Source organism: Neomonachus schauinslandi, chromosome 12, assembly GCF_002201575.2.
Source record: "Neomonachus schauinslandi chromosome 12, ASM220157v2, whole genome shotgun sequence".
Classification (NCBI taxonomy): domain Eukaryota; kingdom Metazoa; phylum Chordata; class Mammalia; order Carnivora; family Phocidae; genus Neomonachus; species Neomonachus schauinslandi.
In genome coordinates, this window is record NC_058414.1 from 91,493,435 (window position 1) to 91,516,299 (window position 22,865).

Here is a 22,865-nt window from a genome sequence, read left to right on the forward strand (position 1 = left end):
AGTCTATTGGTATCATTGGAGTTGAACACAAAGTAGAAAACAGGGGTGCTGACTGCTACATTCTACTAGGGTGTCGGCGAAGACCGCTAGCCCTATGCTACGTGACTAGGGATTGATTCAAAGAGAAAAGAAATCTTCAGGAAAGGAAAAGAAAAAAAAAACAACTAAAGTTTGCAACACACATTATTAATGACACTGGAGGATTGCTTAGGGATTTATCCAGTGCTCAGGAAGAGAAACTGTGCCCTCTGCTGGAGGGGGCTTCCTTCAGCCTGGCCACCCCTACACCACCCCCCAAATATCAACCACCTCAGGCCACGGCCTGACCTTCTAGAGGGCTGCTGACCCTTTAGAGTTCTGGAAAAATCCCTAATTCTTATGTTCCATAATTAAAAATCTATTGGATTTCCGTATCAGGTGTCCCCGACAGCAAATTCTTAAACGTCACTTGCCGCCATATGAAAATAATCTTTGAGAAGTTCATAAAGTTCTTCGAAAACTGGGGCCCCCCCCCCACTTCCATAAGCTTCCGTTGCTCTCTTCTTCTCCTTTCCAGTTTGGTGCAGAATGGGTTTGTGAGCTGTGTTTTTTTGTCACTGACGTTTTCTTTTTTTTCTTTTTCTTTTTTAAAATAAAAAGCATAGATGTCCCCCTCCTCAATCCCTTCTTTTTTAAAATGTTCTCTTCTCTGCTCTAAGTCCCCCCGCCTCCTAGTTCAAGTTTCATTTGTGTCTGTCCCTGCCCCCTGCCCCCCCTGCCCCATTGCATTGTCTGTGTGCCGCACCTTCAGTATAAAAAGCCCAGCTCCCACCTCGCCCCTCCTCCCTCCTCCCCTCTGGCCATCCTCCCTTCCCTCCCCTCCCCTTCCAGTGTTTATATGTAAGGGTACTGGTTGACCTTGGCGGGGCTCAGTGGGTATCCAGTGTAGACGGTGGAGGCTGGAGAGGCGCTGATGTAGGTCTGGTGGGCAAACTGGGCTGGATACTGACTCGGGTGGATGGTGGGCGAGGGCAGGACCCGGGGGCCCATGCTCACGGGGACCTGGTGGACGATGCTGGCCGGGTAGGCAGTGTGCTGCACGGTGTGACGTGCCGAGCCTTGGGAGGCCACCAGGTGGGCCACGGTGCCGGTGGAGCCCAAGGCCGCGGGCGCCGTGTAGGTGTAGAGGTGGGGCTGGGTGGGGAGGTGGGCTGCTGCGGCAGCGGCGGCCAGGTGGGGGTGCACAGTGCCGTGGCTGGGGCTGTTGTGCGGGAAGGAGTACGGGGCCTGAGCCATCGTGGGAGTGATGTAGGCCTGCTGCCGGCGGTGGCTCCCGGCGCGCTCTGCGGTGATGTGCTGCTGAGCCTGGAGAAGGAGAAGCACCAGGAGAGGGCTGCAGTGGGGGCCAGACACGTGGGAGGAGAGAAAGGGGAGGGGGAGGAGGGAGAAGCGGGAGGGAGGAGGGAGAGGAGGAGGAGAGAGAAGTGAGGAGGGGGAGGGCAGTGAGGAGGGGAGGAGGGAAGGAGGAGGAAGAAGTGGGAGGGAGGAGGGAGGGGGAGGAGGGAGAAGTAGGGAGGGAAGAGGGAAAGAGAGAGAAGTGAGACGGGGGTGAGAGAGGAAGGGGAGGAAGGGGAGGTGGGGGGTATGGAGGGGGAGAGGACCAGGGAGTGGGGAGGAGGGAGAGGAGAGGAGGGGAGGAGGCCAGAAGCCGCAGGAGTGAGGGAAGATGCCTCCCTCGTAGGCTGGGAAAGCAACATCAGCCTGGACTGAGAAAGGAACGCTTTCCCAAGTCCCCCGAGTCCCCGGAGTCCCTGGCTGGATGACACGCAGCTCAAGCCAGCTTGAAAAGCTAACAGGAGACAGGAGCTCTCCCAAGGGCCTACCGCAGCTGTGAAGTGTCAAAGGAGCCCCTCTTTGAGTGATAACTGCTTCCTCCCTCACTGTAAAGTCTTGTTCTCTGAAATCCTAGGCTCTTGGAAACTTTGCTGTTTGAAATTATATTGGTACACATGAAACAGCCCTCTCTTCCAGAGAACCGGAGTCCTGACGACACAGAGACGCGGCCTCAGTTTACCAAGCGCACTGCTTCGGATGAGGGGCTCAAGCTCTTGTGCCACGAGACACAAGCTCCGCATTTATTTCACTTCCATGGCTTCTGAGGAAACAGGCCCCCGAGTCCGCTCTGCAATTCAGACCTGACATAGACCCTGGACACACAAGCCGCTGTGCCAAGGAGACTCTGCTTCACGTATAATCCCATCTCAACACCACCCGGCTGCTCCAAGTCCTCTCTTGCCCTTGGTTTGGGGCTCCCCGCGTGTGGCCTGGCCTCCCACATGGCAATGAACCAGTCAGCCCAACAGCGTGCAGGTCCTCCCCAGGTGCCCTGGTCTGACAGGGCCAGGACACAGTGTTTTAGCCTCTGCTAGGCTGAAAGAGCAAGATGTGGGCCGCCTATCTTTAAGCTTTGGCACTGTGCCACCGAGCGCCCTGCGCCACGAGACAACTTATCTTACCTGCGGCTGGCTCTCTGTGACCCCGTGAGACCGACTTCCCCCAGGGTAACCCAAGGCAGCGAGAAGACCCGGCCGGCCACTAGGGTGCTGCGGCCCTGTGAGCGGGGTGAGGGCCGGCCGCGGCCGCCTGCTCGGCAGCTGAGGCCCCCGGCGGACTGCGGGGATCTGGGTGATGTGCAGGCCGGGGAGGCAGGGTCGGCTGGCACTCACCTGGCTAAGATTGAGAGGCTGCTGCTGGAAATGCGGTCCTGGCCGCGGCTGCCGGTATGCGCTGGCTCCGGAAGAGCTCCCTGAAGAGTGACCGCTGCTGGAGGTCACGTTGCTGGAGGACTTGGACTTGTAAGACGCGTGCTGACTGGTGTTGACTGTGTGGGGAAGAGCCATGGGTCACGGGCTGGTCGCAGGCCCTCCACTGCCCAGAAGACCCCGCCCCTCTAGGAAAACGAGGGTGGTCTTCCAGGAAGGAGGAGCATGTTCCCGAGAGCAGCCCACCAGCATCAGCCTCACCTCCCCAAGACCCAGCTGAGAGTCTGCCCAGACTCTGGCCTGGCTCCCTGGGGCTTTGGCCCGTCCCACCGGTCGGGAGCAGGTCCCAGCTCGCCGGACTTTAGAATTTCTGTCTGGGGACACTGAAAAGCACAAGGAGGCAACAGAGGAAAGGAGGAGAGGTCTCTGTAACTCTTCGGGCCCCGTCCAGGGCTGTCTGCCGAGATCCAGAGACGCAGTGACAGACGAGCAGGGTACAGATAACAGAGCCTCAGGAAAAGGACCACACGTGTCCTGAGGAAAAAACAACCTGGGGCGCCTGGGTGGCTCAGTTGGTTAAGCGACTGCCTTCGGCTCAGGTCATGATCCTGGAGTCCCTGGATCGAGTCCCGCATCGGGCTCCCTGCTCCTTGGGAGCCTGCTTCTGCCTCTGACCCTCCCCCCTCTCATGTGCTCTCTCTCTCATTCTCTCTGTCTCAAATAAATAAATAAAATCTTTAAAAAAAAAAAAAGAAAAAACAACCTATGGTCGCTAGGATAAAATGGGCAAGGCTGGGGTAGAGGACGCTAAGCATGAACGAGGCACACATCACAATGAGCAGGCCCTTGACGTAACTGGGTTGGATCAATGCTATTACAAATCCCAAGGGGATGAAATCAAAGTCAAAGAGGAGACGGCTGGGGCCGGCAAGAGAGAACACTGATTAATTGCTGAGGGAGAGAAACATGAAGAGTGAAGGTCTGGGAAACCGGACACTAGGGGTGCACACTGAAGTCCACGGGGAGCCTCCCTGCCCCACAGGTAGCAGCCCCCCTCCAGGAAAGGGAGAGCGGTCTCATTGGGGAGGGAGCCAGTGGGTCCTCACAGAGACCCCCAATCTGACCGTGCATTGGCACATGGGGATCCTCCCATCCCACCCACTAAATTAGAACCCCATGGTGGGGTGCCTGGAAATCTGTATTAGCAACAAGCACCCCAGGAGAGAGCCCGCCAGGCCCAGGCATACGGAGCCGTGCAAAAGCCAAACCGAGTCAGACTCTCAAAGGCCCTCCGAAACCAGGAGGGTGGAGGGGTTTGGGGGACCCACTGCCAGGTAAGGGATGGTAGAAGTGCAAATGTGGGCTATCGGCAGAGCTTTGGGGTCTCCCCTTCACTCGGCCACAGTGTTACTGGGATGGAGCTGGAGTCCTTGTTGCTCTGTATCAGGTCCCAAACTGTGCTTGCTGTCTGGGCCCCAGCTGGTGATACTGTCTCTCAGCTGTTTCAATTCTCGGGGCGTTCTGTGGTAATTATATTCAAGGGAGAAAGAAAGCTTGAGCTCAAGGTATCCACAGCCTGAGTCTGCAAGAGGTTAGGAGTTTTAGATGAAATGGTGTGACAGAGCCCAGTATGTGCTTGCTATCATCACTGCGGGGACAGGGAATGGGGACTGGGTCAGAGCAGGGGGCCCCCAAATAAGGGAGGGGATCCTGCAGGGGACCAAGAGATGAAGAGAATCATTTCCTCCTGCTGACATGAATAAAGTGCCAAGGGTGGCAGAAGGCAAGTGCTGAAGGTCAAGCTCCTGAGGTGTGGCTTGGAGCCACGAGGGACATTCTCTGGTCAAGCCCTGCCCGGCTGCTCTCAAAGATCCGCCACCCTGGGAACAGCCCTTGGCTCCCAAGGTAGCCCCCAGTGGTCCTGTCTGCACTAGGTGAGCGGGAGGGTGCTCCAAAGTATGGGTGGAATGCGGAGCCAGACTCCTGCGAGGTCCAGCCTCATGGCCTCGGTTGAGTTAGTTAACCTCTCTGTGCTTCCACTTTCGTATCTGGGAAACTGGGAGAATAATGGTAACCACATACAGGGTCGTCCTGAGGTTTATATGAGTTAACGTATATGGAATGCTCAGTATCCGTCACGTGTTATGCTCTTAAAAGCATCAGCTGTGTTAGCTATTGGTAATGTCTTGGTTATTGAGCCCTGTCCCCTGGCTAAAGCTGATGCTCAAGGAACAGGTGTCCACTCCAAGCTGGGACAACCAAGTCCTGTCTCATGGAAATGGGAAACTGGGCGCCTGGGAGTCGCTGGGTCAGGGTGAAGCAGTGCTCCAGGAAGCAGGCATCGGGCCACCAGTGGCCCAGGTCCTGGGAATTCTGGTTCCTGCCCAGCCTAGGACATGGTTGTTGAACTTTTCCCTCAGCCTTCTTAATTCCTTCCAATAAATTATGTGTCTTAAGGCAGCATAGAGTTCTTTCTGTTGCCTTCCCAAAGAACCTCAACTAACCCAGGAGACCTGAGAAGGTGACGTGAGAAATCCCCAAAGCTCCTTCCCGAACTGAGAACCACAGGAGGGGTGAATTCTGCGAGAAAACGGACTGTGGCCTGCTCAGCATTCACCCTGACTTGAGCCCAGGGAACACCTGGGAGCTCCAGCTGGGGTGGGGGTGGGGGTGGGGGTGGCGCTGCAACCAGGTCACACCTTGGCCTCTCTGGGCCAAGTGCGCACCAGGACGCTGAGGAAGGCTGCTTTCCTGATGTTTCTGAGCCTAGGATGATTTTGTAGCGAATGGTATATATTAGTGTTGACGAACACCACAGGCTGGGGATGCGCAGGCACCAGAATGAAGTTCCTTCCTGCCTCTTACGTCTCACCAGAAAGACTGTGCAGCATGTCCTCACAGGGGAAAATATAGCTCTCTTCACGGCGGAAAATTACACCGCGGGGTTCCCCCAGAGACAGCAGCACTTGGCTGCTTTAGAACCAGCAGCCTTACCGCAGAGAATGACTTTCCCCCCCTTTTTTCCTTTTCGGTCAGAAATATCCCTCAGAGACTCTCAGCCATTCAGATATCACGCAGTTCTTGTGGAAAGGCCGTGGGGTAAGCGCTCAGAACGGCCCCCTGCCCACGCGCAATGGGCCGACGGTGGAGGTGGTTCATGTGACCCAAAAGGCGTGAAATGCGGGCTTCACAAAGCTGTCCTCTCTTGCCTTTGTGGTTTTCAGACACAATACTGCTGTTATGCTGACAAAGCCGGCCCTCAGTCTCTTTGCCTGCCTTCCCTAGGGGCCGGACTAGGTGGCCTTGAAGTTTCAGTAACTCTCCACACAACTGTGTTGCCGTCCATGGAATGGCACCAGCACCAAAGCCCAACAAAACTCCAAGCTGGAAGATTTCTAACCTGCGGAAATCTGGCCGCTCTCTCCCGCTGATTTAAACGGCCAAGAAAAATTTAGCACCAGCCACCCTTAAAAAAGTTAATTCCTAGATGACCTCAAGAAGATCTAGCTTGAGCCAATTCTTATAAACCATTATCCATATTTTAGGGGTGCCTGGGTGGCTCAGTTGGTTAAGCGACTGCCTTTGGCTCAGGTCACGATCCTGGAGTCCCGGGATCGAGTCCCGCATTGGGCTCCCTGCTCGGCAGGGAGTCTGCTTCTCCCTCTCCCGCTCCCCGCTCTTGTGCTCTCTCTCCCACTCTCTCTCTCAAAAAAAAAAAACAAACAAACCATTATCCATATTTTAAAGGGGTCATTACTGTTACAGAGTTCCCCCGAGGTGTCTCGGAACAGGGGCGTTCTTGATGTAACAAAACTCATGGTCTTGTGCCGTAGGTCTCAATCCCTGATCTAAAAATCCTTGGAGGCACACGTTTTTGAAATTCAGGATTTCAGATTTTAGAAAGGTTCAATGTATTAGGTTACACCCAGCAGAACCTTGAGCACCACCTTGTAATCAAAGCCAGGAAGGTTTCTGCTCCAAAACCCAAGGATATTTTACTAAGCGGCACAAATGACTATGACAAAGAGACTGTGAACGGCCCCTTGCTAATTCAGGTCAGGCTTCACTACCACCACCGAGTTTGCTGTAAACTTAAAATTTGATTTCGGAGGTTTTTTTTTTAAACTTAAAAAAAAATTATTTGAGAGAGCGCACACACGCGCACCAGCAAGTGGGGGGAGGGGCAGAGGGAGAAGCAGACTCCCCGCTGAGCTGGGAGCCCCACAGGATCATGACCTGAGCCCAAGGCAGATGCTTAGCCGACTGAACCACCCAGGTGCCCCGGTTTTTGGAGTTTTTAAGACTGCAGATGAGGAAGGACTATCTCCTCTTCCTGCTCAATAAAAGGGCCGGGCTTCCTTAAGGGTTTCAACAACATAGTCTTGAGACCTTTACTGTTAATTAAGCAGGAGAGCCCTTCACACCAAGCTCTGTGCATCACAGGCTGCAATCTTTTTTTTTAAGATTTTATTTTTTTAAGTCATCTCTAGGCCCAACATGGGGCTCGAACTCACAACCCCGAGATCAAGAGTCGCACACTTTTCTGACTGAGCCAGCTGCAATTTAAGCCAGTGCGTGGAGGGCTTCCTGAAGACTTGAGGGTACGTGGCAATAAAGATTTAAAGGGTGAATTTCCAGATCCTGATTTTGCAAATGTTATCTTTTCCTGAATAGATTCACCAGCACTAGCGTCTATTGGTTTTCCTTTCCCACCTTTTCTCTCACATCCACGTGTCTCCCATTGCTTCTCACTCTCTGGGAAGTTAACATGGTGCACTGCCTCAAGGTGTGAAAAAGATGACCAGCTCCCGAGCGACGGACAGTCCTTTGCTAGCAAAGCAAGGCCATCTTGGGTAAGAACAACTCAAGGCTGTCCAGTCTTATCGTATCCAGGCTACAGATGCTTTGGAAAGTCCCTACTCTATCCGTCCATTCACGAAACAAAATTCAGAGGTGAGGTGGCTGTTACAGGGAAGCCAGTTCTGACAGACGTGAGTCAGCTTGGCTGCCTGGCTGATGACAAGGAGTGGCTGCTCATGAGGGGACAAGGCAGTGTCCCCACGTATTGGATGAGTTGACTCTGTAGCTCTGAGGTTTTGACACACATATTCAAAGTACTTCAACAGTGACACGACATATAACATGACAAAAAATGATATCCTTTGCCAATATTTAAACTTAAAAATGTGCAATGGATATAGTGTTAAACAATTACTTAAGGGATATATGAGCAGAAAAGTATGAGGGCCCCTGCTCTAAGGAGTCCTGTCTCCTGGGTGAACAGCTTTGTTTGCCTTACCGGTTTTAGAGAGTATCCCTTCCTGCCAAGGTTTCTACTGAAACCCTTGCCTGGTAAGAGAAAGAAGGTTCTGGAAAGAGATGTCCTTGTGTCCCACACTATGTGGGCTCGCCTCTGGCACTGGGCTAGAAAAGTCCCTAAAGACCCCATCCTGAATTCTGCTCTTCACCCTCAGGTCACTCTCAGCGGCAGAACCTGAATGGCCCATGCCTAGTGGGTCTTACGTGTGGTGACCACCCCAAGAAGGTTCCAAGGTCTCCTGCAGCAGGTGACACAGACGGGGGTCCTTCCTGATGAATAGCTCCCTGAATCTAAACAAAATCTTCTTTGGCAGTTTGTACGTCTTTCCTCCTAAATAGTGCTATCGTGAAGGTGCTGTCTGCCTTGGATGGGCTGGTGACGGTTTGTGGCAGAAAAGCAGATGGCTTCCGGTTTACTCCCTAAATTCTTCCACTGGTGAGCATGAACAAGGGAGTCACTGAAGAGGTACTACCAAATCTGGGGGGAGCCACTAAGTGTACTTGGAAGGTTACGCTCTCAGCCTTTATTCTAGAGTCTAGTTTTCAGGCCTTCACAGGATGGAAGGACTCCTTTTACTCAAGCAGCGTGTGAGGAGACAAGCACACTCGCTATGACCTCTCCTCCCAACAGCAAGCTCTGAGGGGATGCCGAGGTAAGCCTACGTCACCCTCACCTGCCAAGACTCGGAGAAGGTTCTTTCCACACAGGAAGCTGTTCAACTCAGTCAGGATCTCCCTAAGCCAGGTGTCATCCCAGACCAGCAAATAGGGAGCTGGGTGGCTTTTATTTCATATTTTTATCAACCTAGTCAGTGGGAGAGCCGCTGTCAAGTCAGCGAGGTATTCATTACAGAAATAAAAAAGTTAAAACACTGCTTATACAACGTGATGTTAAGCGGAATCCTACCCTGGCTACTTGAGCGAAATCCTTGGGTAAGGAGCTACAATAACCCGGGGCTCATTAGCTCGCACACAACACAACAAGAAAACCAGCATGCAGAGAGGCAGAGAGGTGTTCCTGGCCTGCCCCGGCCCCCAATTACCTGGCACCAGACTATCACATTCCACCAACACTTCGCTGGCCTGGGTTTTCAGGGGTGGCACGATGATCGTTCGGGGGTTCCCAGTGCAGTGGTTCTCCAGGCTCCCCTTAGTGTCAAAGGTGTTGGTGTGGTGCCCAGCACGGTGCTGCACGGAGTAGGGGCTGGTGTTGCTGGAGGAGTCAGAGTAGGGAGAGTCGTGGACCGTGACACAGCTGATGACGTTTTTTCTCTGCTTGGAGACGGTGCTGAAAACGGAAAGGGAGAAATCAGAATCGTGAGGCGGCTGTGAAGTGAGACAGCAAGCAGCATTCCAGAACTGGCTGTGTGAGAAGCCCCCTCTCAGTGCTCTGAGACAGGGGAGGGGAAACTAGGCACACAAGCATCACCCGTCCAACCAGCAGCGGGGGGACATGTGAAGACAGGAGAAAGGGGCTGGAGCTGGGCCCACAGGTGCTTCTGGAACCAGGGGAGAAGCTTCCAGGTGGCCCTGGGCTCTCCCCCTGCAGCAGAGCTCAGCATACCTGCAGGGGAGGCACCTGTGGCCCACAGCTGTGTGGCAGTACCCTTTGAGTCACCAGGAGGGGACATCTCAGTAAGCAGAGAAAGCCCAGCGAGACCCCGCAGCCTGAGGCCCTGGTCTGGGAGGGGCGCACCCATCAGCTTAGGCTCAGGGCCTGGAGATCGGCAATCTCAAGCAGGAGGGAGCGAAACATCCAAGAGGAAGCAGGATGCAGAGAGAGGGGTGGATGGAAGAGCAAGGGCCTGAGAGGCTGACCACACACAACACGGTTCAGACACGCTGGGAGAGAGAGATCGGGAGCTGGACGGGACACCCTCAGCCACGTCTGTGCTGTGGGGTATTATGTGTGATGATGGCGCAGGCCACCCAGACGTCTGAGAGTCCCCTTCGCAGGGGGAGGCCTGGCCCCCCTGAAGCTTCCCCCCAGCCAGGGCCAAGGACCAGGGAGGGGACGGCATTGTGTCTAGGGGAGGTCAGAAGGGCCCCCACGGGGATGATGCCTACAAGAGAGTTGCTCAGAATCTCTTTTCCTCCTGTATCTGAGACTTCGTTCTACGCTCATTGGGAGGAACGAGCTCTGGATGGCTTGTGGCCAGCGCATTTTCTTTCCTGAGATATTTATGTTGGTGCGGCTCCTCTGGGAACCAATTCTGTCTGCCTCCAGGACAGGCTGGTGGGATGATGGATATGGAATTTGTTGCTTATTGTGAAGGTTTTAAAAATGGATTTGCATCTATTTTTGTATATTGATCATCTATTTTTAAGAAATATCCACTGCCTACGTAAGATGGTCAGTTTCCAACTAATTTGCTAAAAGAAGCAGCTGCTATTTATGGAGCGCCTAATGGAACCACAACCCCCCTCCCCCAGGTGTCTCGCTGAAGGTCACGCGGCCAGTCACAGGCCAGACTCTTTCCAAGATAGATCTCTGCCACCCTAAGGGCAGCAGAGAAGTGGGCAAGCTCGAGAGCCCTGGAAAGCCGGTTAAGTGGAAGGACCTACAAAAGGCTGGAGGGGCTGGGAGGTGAGCCCGCAGAAGGTCTGAACCCCCCTGCTCCCCAAAGCCTGGCACTACTGACATCTGGGCTGAATAATTCTTCCAGCGGCTGCACATTTTGTCCTTCTTGCTGTAGGGTAGAAGGGTCCCTCCCTAACCGTGTCTGTGGCTCAGAATATGGGCCCTGTAGCCAGAGGCCCACCTTCAGCACCTGCTGGTTGTGTGGCCTTGGCCAACTAGATACTCAACCTCTGAGTGACTGTCTCCTTATCGGTCAAACGTGGATAACGACGGTACCTCCATACATAGGCTGACTTTGAGAAGCGAGAACATACACGGAAGTGCTTTGAAGAGTGTATGACGTGTAGTGAGCGTATAAAAGTTAGCTGCTATTATCACTGTTACTGGTCGTGTTACCTCCTTTAACATGTGAAAACAGGTTTGCCAAAACAGATTCAGGCAAAGTGGATTCTATCAAGGTACGGATTTGATGGAGAAGTTTCTAGTCTATGAATAAACCAGAAGACTGATATGAAAGAAATGAAAACTCATTAGATATCTTGGAGATCTGTGGTAGGTGCTACGGGGAATTCCTGTTCAAAGAGATATAATACATGCCTCTGCCCTCGAGGTGATTAAAATTTCAGTGGGGGACTGTATAAAAACATGACAAGTTAAACAGTAAAAGCTTTAAAATAATCGGTTAAAGAGAATAATGGATGTCACAAAGCCTTCTATGATGAACTGTCAAATAAGTTGTACCGATGACAATTGTTAGGGACTCAAAGGAAGGTGAGGAATGGATTGACTGCATATATTTACAGCTCTTCACATTCACGTTGATAAAATAGATACCTTTTAATTAATAAAGACCTATGCTTCCCACTTGTAACAGTTGAAATACAAAAAACCCATACGCTTTTTCCTCAAAAAGCTACACATAGAATTACCCTAGGACCCAGCAATGCCCCTCCTAGGTACTCGTGCAAAGGATCAGAGTGGGGACTCAGATACTGATACGCCAGTGTTCACAGCAGCATTATGCACAAGAGCCCAAAGGTGGACTTAACCTAGGGCTCCTTTCTCCCCCCATGCATACACCATCACAAAATGGTCCCCAGGACCAGGGGAAGAGGCCCCCGAGGCTATGACTCCGTACAGCGCCCAGTTCCGGAGGGGTTGTGGGGAAATGCGCTGCCCTGTCCTTCACTCTCAGCTTCTGCCACAGCCAGGTCTGTGTAACTAACCCACATACGCAGCGGCACAGTCTGCGGGTGGTTGACCCCACATGAAGAACAGAGGTTGGCTTCCAAATGTGTCTAGGTGTTCTAATCCCAGCTCCACTGTCCATTCACTAGTATGACCCTGGACAGTGGCCTGGATATTAGTGTGACCCTGGACGTCCCTCCACTTCCAGCCTGCTTTGAAATCTATTAGGGAAAGTGGCATGAAAGGATCCTACTGGGAGGGTCACATAAAGATTTATTATTAAAGACACTCAAAATAGGATTTGGTTAACTCCTAATTTAGAGAGGAAATAAATGTCTACAGTAAGTGTACCTTACATGTAGACCCAGACCTGGCCAATTCCTGCCGACCACATCTTCCTCAGGTTCTGAGTTGTTTAGGAAATGAGCAAATTAAACATATACATACACACAGCCCAGCTGTAATAAAATTCAAATTTGGAAATTGTGGAGAAGCTTCAGCTCAGTATGAATAAGAATCTAAACATACAATGGGCCACTTTGTGAATAAGTAAGCTTCTGGTCACCAAAGGACGGCTTGCTAGTAAGAGTCTTGCAACAGTAGACAGCTTAGTTTGGAGGACCTGTGAGAAGTTAGGGCTATCTCCTGATGAAAATCCAATAGGTAGTGAGCCTTTCCTCCAGAGGCTGAGGATCCTGCATGTCAGTGTCTTGATATCTATCAAGAAGTGTAGGATAAAACCTCTATGAACAGTTCATGGGTCCCATCCTTTGTTTTCAGAGCTTATCATGCCTAATGAGCAAAGAGGTAACAACACAGTCCAGGGCTAATTTACCTATCTTTTTGGATTTGCCTGTGACAGGTGGAAAAGGCGAATTAATTTGATGGCTCTGTTTTTAATCTCTTCTACTGTTAAAAATCTCTGTGCTCTGCCCGAATACACTATGCAGATTCAAGAACAAATGGGAAGCTGTTAAATGAGTCACTTTAAAATGAGCACACATTTGACATTACTGCTACAGATTCTTCTGGCTCATATGTATTGACTCTACTGGGATTCATTCCACTACACTGTCTAATTATTATTGACAGTTTATCAATCTCATTATGAACTGGGTAATGGAACTGAGAGAGAGAGAGAGAGGAGTAGAACGAGAAATATTTCCTTAAGTGTCCTCGGCAGAACACCGCTTCTGAGGAAAGAACAAAGCGTCCAGAGTTCACAAATTGCTTTGTGTTGTCATGGCGATAGCTGATTTTCATCATTTTAAAATGATGGAAAGAAATAAAGAGCTTGGAAGTACAGAAACCAGCCCCGATGGAGGAAACCCTGCTGAAGGAGTGGACACGAGCCTGTGACTCCTGCCCTGTAGAGCCCTACCTGGAATGTGTTTCTGATTTCTATTTGCCAATCTCAGTCAACCCCATCCTTCAAGACGGGGGTCAAAACTCATCTCCACCAATCAACTTTGTATGTGACTTCCTTCACTGCTCTGATTCCATAGCCAATGCTGTATGTGAGAAACACCACTCTTTTCTTACTACAACACTGATTAATAACCATAGGCAACATCTACTGGATGCACAACTGGTCAAAGTGTTTCGCAGACACGGTCCCCCCGATCCTCACTGCAAGACTGGGCAGTAAAGAATATTACACTACTGACTGTAAGAATATTTAACAGGAGATCCACCACCCTCTTAACAAAAGTAAGTATACGGTACCGTGTTGCTGACTACAGGTGTAGGTATTGCTTAACTCAAACCGCTGGTGAGGGAAATCCCACTGCTTGATTCTACGAACTCGACTATTTTAGAAATCTCGTGTTGAGAGGTTTTTTGCATATTGCAGAATTTCCCTCTCTTTAAGGCTGACTAGCATTCCACTGTGTGTGGAACTCTACTGTGTGCTACACTTTCTTTACTCACTCGTCTGTCCACTCATCTGATGGACACATCTTGGCTGTTGCGAATAATGCCGCGATGAACATGGGAGTACAGTTATCTCTTCGGTCCTGGTTTCACTCGTTTGGATAAATACTTAGAAGTGAGACTGCTGGATCAATGGTAGTTCTATTTTTAATTTTTCTGAGGAACCTCCATACTGTTTCTCATAGTAGCTGCACCAGTTTGCATTCCATTCCTGCCAACGGTGCGCAAGGGCTCTAATCTCCCCATATTCTCGTCCACACCTTCTTATCTTTTGTTCTTTTGATAACAGCTGTGCTGACAGGTATAAGGTGATACTGTGGTTTTGATTTGTGTTTCCCTGATCATGAGTGATGCTGAGGAGTTTTTCATATAGCTGTTGGCCACTTATGAATCTTCTGTTAAGAAATAGCTATTCAATCCTTAGCCTGCTTTGTAGTCAGGTTATGTTTCTTTGCTGTTGAGTTATCCTGAGCTTGTACTCACTGAATCACTGTGCCGTGTCGTTTCCGTTAACCTCCCCCTTCCTACCTACGAGCAGTGAAAACGTTAACTAACTGTAACTCCTCCTTCTGGTTCCGGTGCCAGGGGTCTTCTCTAAGAATGCAGCACGGGGCTGTGCACAGGGACGGCTGTCTCAGCTGATGGACGTGACATCTGCTGTCCCCCCCCAACCTTCACGGGGGATGTGTATGGCTCGTCGTCCTGCTCCCCTCCCCCTCCACCCAATTAGAAATACGCGGCTGAGTGCCCTGAGCCTTGTGAGGAGAGGGGCCAAAAGCCGATGCCTCCAGGCCAATGTGCTCTTTCCGATGTGGTATACAGCTCTCAATTTATAAAGTCATGAGTGAGAAAAAAAAAATCTACATTTTAAATTTGGTGCATACATTCTATTTAAGTTCTATTATCCACCCAGTGTGACATCTGCCTGTATGTCTCTCTCTCTCACACATGTACATATCGCCAGGAGGACTGTCGTACATGACGATCTTCTAGAGAAATCCAAAGCAAGGCATGGAAGGAGCCCACCCCCACCGCCCCGCCGCAGAAGCGCGTGTTCTTTCTTCTTCCAGCTCTGTCCGCAATCCAGCGGCTGAGCACTGCTCTGCCCTGTGGTACAGGCCCTTTCCCGCCCCCTCCTCCCTCTGCCCCGCGGAGCTGCGCTGTGTCAGCGACGGCTCTGGAATGTGCTGCAGTGTCAGGACAGGCTGCTGGGCATAGGCGGGTGCAGTGTCTCTTCTTCAAAACACAGCCCCTTCACCACACTACTCAACCCGCAGGCGTGTTCTGAAGGAACAAAGGAGGATGTGAAGAGGATGCGGTGAAGTCAGCTTGACCAACCATCCTTCCGTCTCCCGAGAGGAGTCAAGATGCTTGAACTCTCCTTCAGCCCTGGGGTACACTGCAACTTAACACTGCAGAACAACAAAGCCCCTTCAGATGATACCGTGTGCCGGGCTCCCGTTTCTTCACTCAGGCTTACAAACCAGGAGCGGACGGAAGGAGTGACAGGGTTGCAGGTGGCCGGCCATGGACATGGGGTCCACCTGGAGTCGACTTTGCCCGTGTAATCCTAAAGGAGCGTGTTGCCCTCTGGGAAGCAGATGTCCACTTTTCCAGGCTCAAGTCTTTTGAGCAGCAGTTTATCAGTGTCCTGACTATGCCTTTTAAAGAGAGTAATTGCTCGAGATTTTCAATGTAGTATAAAGAAGAACATTAAGGGTCAGATATTTTTTACAAAACCATTTTAAGAGTGATCCCTGTTTAAAATACCGAGTGATGGGGCACCTGGATGGCTCAGTCGTTAGGCATCTGCCTTCAGCTCAGGTCATGATCTCAGGGTCCTGGGATCGAGCCCCACATCGGGCGCCCTGCTCAGCGGGAAGCCTGCTTCTCCCTCTCCCACTCCCCCTGCTTGTGTTCCTGCTCTCGCTGTGTCTCTGTCAAATAAATAAATAAAATCTTAAAAAAAAAATACCGAGTGATATGAATGAATCAACTTTCTTAAAGTTTACATTTTGGCAACCCTGGCGGTGGTACTCAGGAGCGGCTACTCACACGTGCCAAGTGAGGCCAAAAGTAGCTGTGCCCCACGTCTTCCAGAAATATCCAGGTAATTAAGTGAACAAATAAATGAGTGAATAAGAACACTGGACAACTGGGCGCCTGGGTGGCTCAGTTGGTTAAGCGACTGCCTTCAGCTCAGGTCATGATCCTGGAGTCCCAGGATCAAGTCCTGCATCGGGCTCCCTGCTCAGCGGGGAGTCTGCTTCTCCCTCTGACCCTCCCCCATCTCATGCTCTCTCTCTCTCTCTCATTCTCTCTCTCAAATAAATAAATAAATAAAATCTTTAAAAAAAAAAAAAGAACACTGGACAAAATGGTTTCTACCTGGTCAGCTGACAAGAGCCGCTTTGGTGACTGACGCACTTTAAAAATTACCCCCATGCCCAGAGGTCGTGTGGTACTGCCTCTGAAGGACAGTTTCAGTGCAAGGCCGGGTTGGCAAAGGGTCTGAATAATAAGACATGGACCAATAAACTTGGTCTGAGGAGATTTCAAGGGAGAGAAGATGGCTTATTCAGCACAGTCAGGTGCTCCTCTAATCAAAATCATTTTATAAATATTTAAAATAGGACTCGTTCTACGACCTCATCCTGGGCGACCCAGAAAAATACCAGTTTGGTTTTTCTATCTTTAGACCAATTCTCCAGCCATGCCCACAGGGCCCCCTATTCCAACAGCAACTCACTGAGGAAAAGCAGGTGGCGGGGTTTTGTTGACCTCCTCACTTTAAAGCATCTTCTCGAAGAATGAGAAGAGCTGACTTCTACCCTCTTGCTGACTAATGCGTGGCACCAGGTCGGGGCTCGGTGAACAGACTGTGGACGTGACCGTGTGAGAGCATGGTGGTGGCCGGAGGAGGGGGCAGGACAGAGTTTATCTTTGTCAAACTCATGACTGAAGAGAAATCAGTTATTTTTGCTAATAATCAAGACTGCCGTGTTTTCAATGGCAGGGGACCCGATTCCCGATTCTGTTACTTAGAATCTTCATCAATGGGGGCTGAGTCACCTACCCTTCCTGGGTCTTAGCTTCCTCACCTATCAAATGGGAGAACTACTTGCCTTGTACCCCCCATCAAATGATGCACAGGACAGTGCAAATGAGAACACTCAGTGAAGGTTTGTCAGGACTCCCCTCCCCTTTAATCTGCTCTCCCCAGCCTGCCCCCTCATGCTCTGGGGTCCTCCTCACAAAGTAGGAGCTGCTGACCATCCTTCTGCTCCGGCAACGAACAGCGCCAAATACTGGGGGTCAGGTATCTCCTGAAGCGGACCACCCTCACTGAAGGGGAGACCCTCCAATCCCCTTTCCATTCTGAAATCCCTGTGGTCCTTGCCTCGCACTTGCCCTTGAATCAGCTGCCCCTCTGTGCTCTGGATCCTGCCAGCCTACCTCTGAGGCTCCAGCTCTCCCACCCACCTCGCTGGAATTCGCAATTTCACCCTCTCTCCTATTTATCTACACCCTTTGGACCTCTGACCTCTATTTCCTCAAGCTATTTTCCCTTTGAACATCCACAGTACTCTGCTGGTTTTTATGGGGCTGGTATTCCATTTTGTGTTATGATTTGTACATGTCGTATCTCGCTTATTACCCTGCAAACCTCCTGAGGACAGAGACTGTCTACCTTATTTATGTAACACCTGCAGTGCGTAGCATAGTATCTCACGCTGGCGGGGCCAATAAATATTTATTGTGTTACACTTTATGATAATTCTGATTTTTAAGAACGAGTAATCATATTTCCTCCCCGTTCTTCTCTCACTCCAAAAGGTAGTCACAATAACATGAATACATTATACAGTGGTTTATAAATAAAACAGCTACGGGTTTCTGTGTGATCCTACTCAGGCTCAAATACGCTTTCCTATCTTCTTGGGTCTTGAAACATTTTTTTAAGGCCAACAGTCATTTGATCTCTCCAGAAAACATGATTATCTCTTTCTGTGAGTTTCCTGACACAACCGGACAGCTGGAAGCCTTCACGATAACTCTCTGGCCTCAATCTGCAGCTTCCTGCGTTCGGTGTAATGTCTCAGGCGGGTCGCTGCATTTTCCAGTTTATGAAGCTCCGGTCCTCAGCAGCCCACCGTCACTTACTGGTGCTTGTCCCTCACATGAGTGCCTGCCCATTGGCTCGTTCCCTGCCCTCCCCTACGTCTCAGCTGATTTACAATGAGGTCCTTACATGCTGCCAAGAATTTCAGTTCGGTATCTTTCCGGGGCTTTGGGGACCACTGGGGAAGCAGTCTGCGCTCTGGCCTGGCGCAGTGCTCGGCCCTGGCAGCCGTCTGATTGGTGGAGAGATCGCTTTCTCATCCTCCCTTTTCCTCAGACATGCTGTTCAGTTCTCTCCTGAGCACATACGTTGAGGCTCTGTGTCAATTCAGACCTCGTACTTCAAAAACGATAATCCAATCTAGTTGATTGTCAGATTTTTAAATTGCTTTTTCTTTTTCCCAGTTGTAGCAAAGGGCTGTGTGGGGCTGCTCAGCCCGTTTTATGGCCCATGCTACAAACATGGGGACAGGCTGCCCTGGGCTGGGAGAAGCCTTTCTCTTTGTGATGGGACCACCTGAGCCCATGATATTCCTGGGCTGGGGGGCATGAGATGCTGGGGAGGACGGAGTATTGACTCAACATGGGGTTATTATCAAAAAAAGGGACTGACACCAGTCTCAGAAGGGCTCTACTACATTCTTTTCTGAGACACAGTGAAGACCAGGCTGAGACACTAAACAGGGAAAGAGGACACTGGAATGAGACATATACTAGCTCTCTCATGAAAACCAAAGCAAAATACTGAGTTCGTTCTAAAGATGGGAAGGGGACAGCCTGCGGGGATAGCTATAGCGAGAGTGTTTTAATTAGCCTATCTGTACATTTGCTAATGATTTCAGGTGTGAGAATTTATTATTTCATCAAGAAAATTTGTGATTACTAATTAGTGACATTGTATCCAATCAGGAATTAATAATTGGGGCCTGTGAACGTTAAGCTTCGCCTCAGGTCCCGGTACACGTGCTGGCTGCCAGAGATGGGCTCAGCAGTGGCCGGCCTCCCCCTTCCCTGACTCTTGGTCCCAATGGCAGCTGGGGTTGTGAGGCTTTGGGATCTACAAGGCCCCGGGGCCCCTGGGGCTGCAAAAGGCCAGGGGACTGACTGTTCCAGAGGGGCCTGGTCCAGGGCTTCAGCAGGTAGCCCAAGTATAAACCGCACTCCGTTGAAGTCTGGCTGGAAAATGTAGGAAAAGAGGCTTTGGCGCCAGGGTTAATAGTCTTGCAAATGTAATAAATATTCCTTTCCCCTTCCCAGGAAGCACACACAGAGTAAAATGAGTTCTTACTACTTTGGAATAAATAGTAATGCTCTCTGGGTGAAGAGCCAACTGGCAGTTTGAAAGATTGGGTTAATCAGACACAGAAATTTCTGATTAATTGGACAATTATTTTGAATTCTGAGAGAGCCAAGGCGATGCTAGAAAAATATCCTGACCAACTGGGAATAAATTCAACCGCCCAAGGCAGAGATTTTTAAGCTTACAGGAGTTGAAATACACTGGCACTGTGTACAATCGGTCTCAAGTCCCCCGAATGTATAGGGCCTATAACTATTTTTCACTACCAAAGTGATTCACAATTCTTTTGGCATTGAACAAATATGGAAAATCTGTTGGACATTCCCTTGAAATCACTTTAGGACTCTAGGCCACGGCAAAACACAAATGGAGGGGCCAGGTGACAGAGATCATCATGTCGGATGATGGAAAGGGGCCCAGATCCACAGAGCACTGTCTGTGTGAGCACACAGCGCACCCCGGTCCTGCTCCTTCCTGGAAGTCTCCAGGTGGCCCGGCCTCACCTGGTGGGGGCATGCTTCTGTTCCTCCTCCTCATCCGTGTCGCTGCTGATGGTGATGACGCTGACCGTGGGGCTGGGGGTGTCAGGAATGACAATCGTCTGCCGCTGCCGCTCCCTGGTGGTGCTGGAGGCCCCGTCGCCCCACCCGCACGTGACGGAGGAGCTGCAGGCTGGGCTGTTGTGCACCAGGGCGCAGCGGGGAGGCGTGTTCTCCTTGACGCGCTTGGACCGCTGAGGGGAGCTGATGGCCTGTGAGGAGGACACCTCACAGGTGGAGACGTTTCTGTAACGACAAAGCCACACACGCTCAGGGAGGCCCCGCAGCTCCTGCCAAGGAGCGCAACTGTCTAGGGACACCAGCTTCGCCAAGTTAGAAGTTCAGGGCACTCAGATGTTTTCTGTAACTGCAAAAGTGGCTGCCTCTTGAGCTCATTCTTTCAGTGACTTGCTACACATGTGGCGGCAGGGACCTGACCTTCCCTGGGCTCTGGTCTGGGGCCATGTGCCTGTTCCCAGCAGGAGAAAGGGGTTTGAGGAGAGGGAGAGGGCTTGTGCCCAAGGACTGGGCTGGTCTGTGAGGGCAGACGCAGTGCCCAGGGTCTCAAGGTTGTCTGCCCCACTGCAGCACCCCCCCACTGTCTTCAGGGTCAAGGCCTGACTTCCTAAGCTCTGTCCTGTCATTCTCCAAATGTACATGGGTCTTGTCTTAAAGGGAGTTGAAAGAAATGTTATTTGCCACATAAAGCTTTGGTTTCTTTGCTAATGGCTGTTTTGCAACTTATGAAACTAAAACACTCATGTCTTTGATACCTGAGCCTCACAGGAAGTTTACCAGTCTGTTTGAACTGTAATGAGAAAACGCGGGCAAAATGCAAGAGGAAAAGGTGTACTTAAATAGGGACCTTTTAATCTTGATTTTGATCGACTCAAAATTCCTTATCAGGTTAGCAAATGTATGAGGGGCCTGGGTGGCTCAGTCGGTTAAGTGTCTGCCTTCGGCTCAGGTCGTGATCCCAGAGTCCTGGGATCGAGCCCTGCGTCAGGCATTCTGCTCAGCAGGGAGCCTGCTCCTCCTTCTCCCTCTGCCTGCCGCTCCCCTTGCTTGTCCTCTCTCCCTGTCAAATAAATAAAATCTTTAAAAAAAAATTAGCAAACGTAGTTTCTGCTAACTTACGGGAAAAACATACCTTACGTTTTCCCATCCCCCTCCCCACCTTTGCTGGCCTTGGTTGTATCCATACAGCGAGAGCCCAATGAAATTTCTAAGAATCTTATATGTCTTTAGAGATTCTAGTACTTCCTAGCTAAAAGGAAGGCAGGAAGATGAAAATAATTCTGTAGATTTATTTAATTTTCTATATAGCTGGTGTCAGATGTGTTGCTTGTTCCTTTCTGGGGGCTGGCAATAAGTTTTACTGATAAGATTGTTCCACTGTTTGCACTTAGCATAAACCCATACATTTGTTATTGTTACTATGTTGCAATTTTGAGATTATGTTTTCACTACTTCAGCAATTAAAATATCTCCACTTGGCATTGTTAAAAGAAAAGGGTGCCTGGCTGCACCACCCAACAAGGGAGAGGCTTCTGTTTTGCTTAAGGCATTGGTCTTAAAAATAGGCAAATACAAAACTTTCAGTATAATTATATCGACCTTGAAGTGTACTGGCAATGAGCCTTCATAAAGCCAGCTGGGTGGTGAGTGGGCAACAGGGAGGGACCTGTCAACAGGTTGGGAGGCTAAGAGTTCTTACTGTCCCTACTTGACAAGGTGAGCCATGAGGATGCTAAGCTCAGCCCAGGGTCAGACTGGTATTCTGTGTGACCACCCACACGGCTGGGCATGATAGAGCAAAGGGTTGAGATGGTGGCCTCTGTTGCCAGCCAATCTAATAATGACAAGGCTGTGTTGTCACAGGGCTGCCACAAATCTGAGATGAATGTCCCAGAGTTGTCAGAAACACCCAAATAAGGAATCTTGAAGAAGAACGACAACTCGAAGGAAGTCAGCTCCTGGGTTAATCTTCAAAGGAGAATGAAAAAAAGACAAGCCTAATTTTTGGCACCTGGTTAAATGAGGAAGTAGGAAACCAAAAGTCACTAGACATTTTACGTACTGGATTTTTTGTCTTGATTAACCTATTCCAATAAGCAATTAAGTGCCTCCAAGTCAGGGACTCTGGAGAAAAATGTAGGAGCAATTCTGCAGCCACAGGATCTTGATCTCAATTTTTTTTTTTAAATTTGGAGATCTCTTATCTTTTTAAAAGACAAGTTTATTGAGGTATAATTTACATACAGTAAAAGTCACCCTTTGGAAGTGTTTGATGAGTTTTGAGAGTTGTACACGTAGCCCCTGGCAATCCAGAGAATTTTTCATCACCCTGGAAAGTTCCCTCATGCTCCTTACCTGTCAATCCCCTCCTCTCCCACCCAATAGTCCCTGGCAAGTCCTGATCTAGTTTTGCCTTTTCCAAAATGCCATCTAAATGGGATCATGCAGTATGTGGCCTTTTCTGTCTTGTTTTCAAGAGTTCACGGAAGTGAGTTAGATTTCTGACCTTAGATTTCAAAGAAAGCACATTTCTCTACCATTTTTAAAAAAACATTATTATGATTTCCAAAGTGCAACTTCAGAGGCGAGTCTGAGTGTTTTATACAGAAGTGGAAGGGCACGAATGGCTTCAGACCCAGGCATTAGACACCAGAATTCCAGGCCCTTCCCGGTGGGGTGCAGGCAGGGCAGGGAGGACGGAAAGACAAGCGGCGGGGAACAGAAGTGAGAGTGAGTGCATCCTTCAAACCCTAGCACTAGGCAGTGGTACGACACATTCAGCAAACATTCTGCTGGCCACTCCCTGTTCCACGCCCGGAACTCAGAGCACATGCTGACACTCCCTAATGCTAAGAGGTTTCTCTAAGTTCCGGTCTTCTGAGGTTTCTCTCCACAAGGGCGACTCTCACCACCTACCTCGCAGAGGACTGGTGCTGCTTACTCTTCCGGGAGGAAGTGGTGCTGGTTGGCTGCTGCCGCATCACGTGGGCCACGCCCACATTTAAGGGCTGGGCTGCTGGAAGGGTCACATGACCAGTCAATAGCGCAGGCTGCTGCATGATAGGATTGTAATGGCTGCCGTGAGCGTGGGTGTTCCTGAATGGGAGATGGGAAAACAAGGCTCT

General features: G+C 50.3%; 1 protein-coding gene across 1 annotated transcript in view; it reads right to left on the reverse strand.

Moving 5' to 3' along the window:
* Window positions 1-873: 873 nt before the first annotated feature.
* Window positions 874-22,865, reverse strand: part of HIPK2 (homeodomain interacting protein kinase 2) — a 169,311-nt gene continuing 147,319 nt past the window's right edge. The window contains exons 11-15 of the mRNA XM_044920289.1: window positions 22,657-22,836; window positions 19,687-19,968; window positions 9,104-9,348; window positions 2,706-2,860; window positions 874-1,344 (exon numbers count right to left, since the gene is read on the reverse strand). Coding sequence (XP_044776224.1) covers window positions 874-1,344; window positions 2,706-2,860; window positions 9,104-9,348; window positions 19,687-19,968; window positions 22,657-22,836 — 1,333 coding nt within the window. The remainder of the gene's footprint in view (window positions 1,345-2,705; window positions 2,861-9,103; window positions 9,349-19,686; window positions 19,969-22,656; window positions 22,837-22,865) is intronic.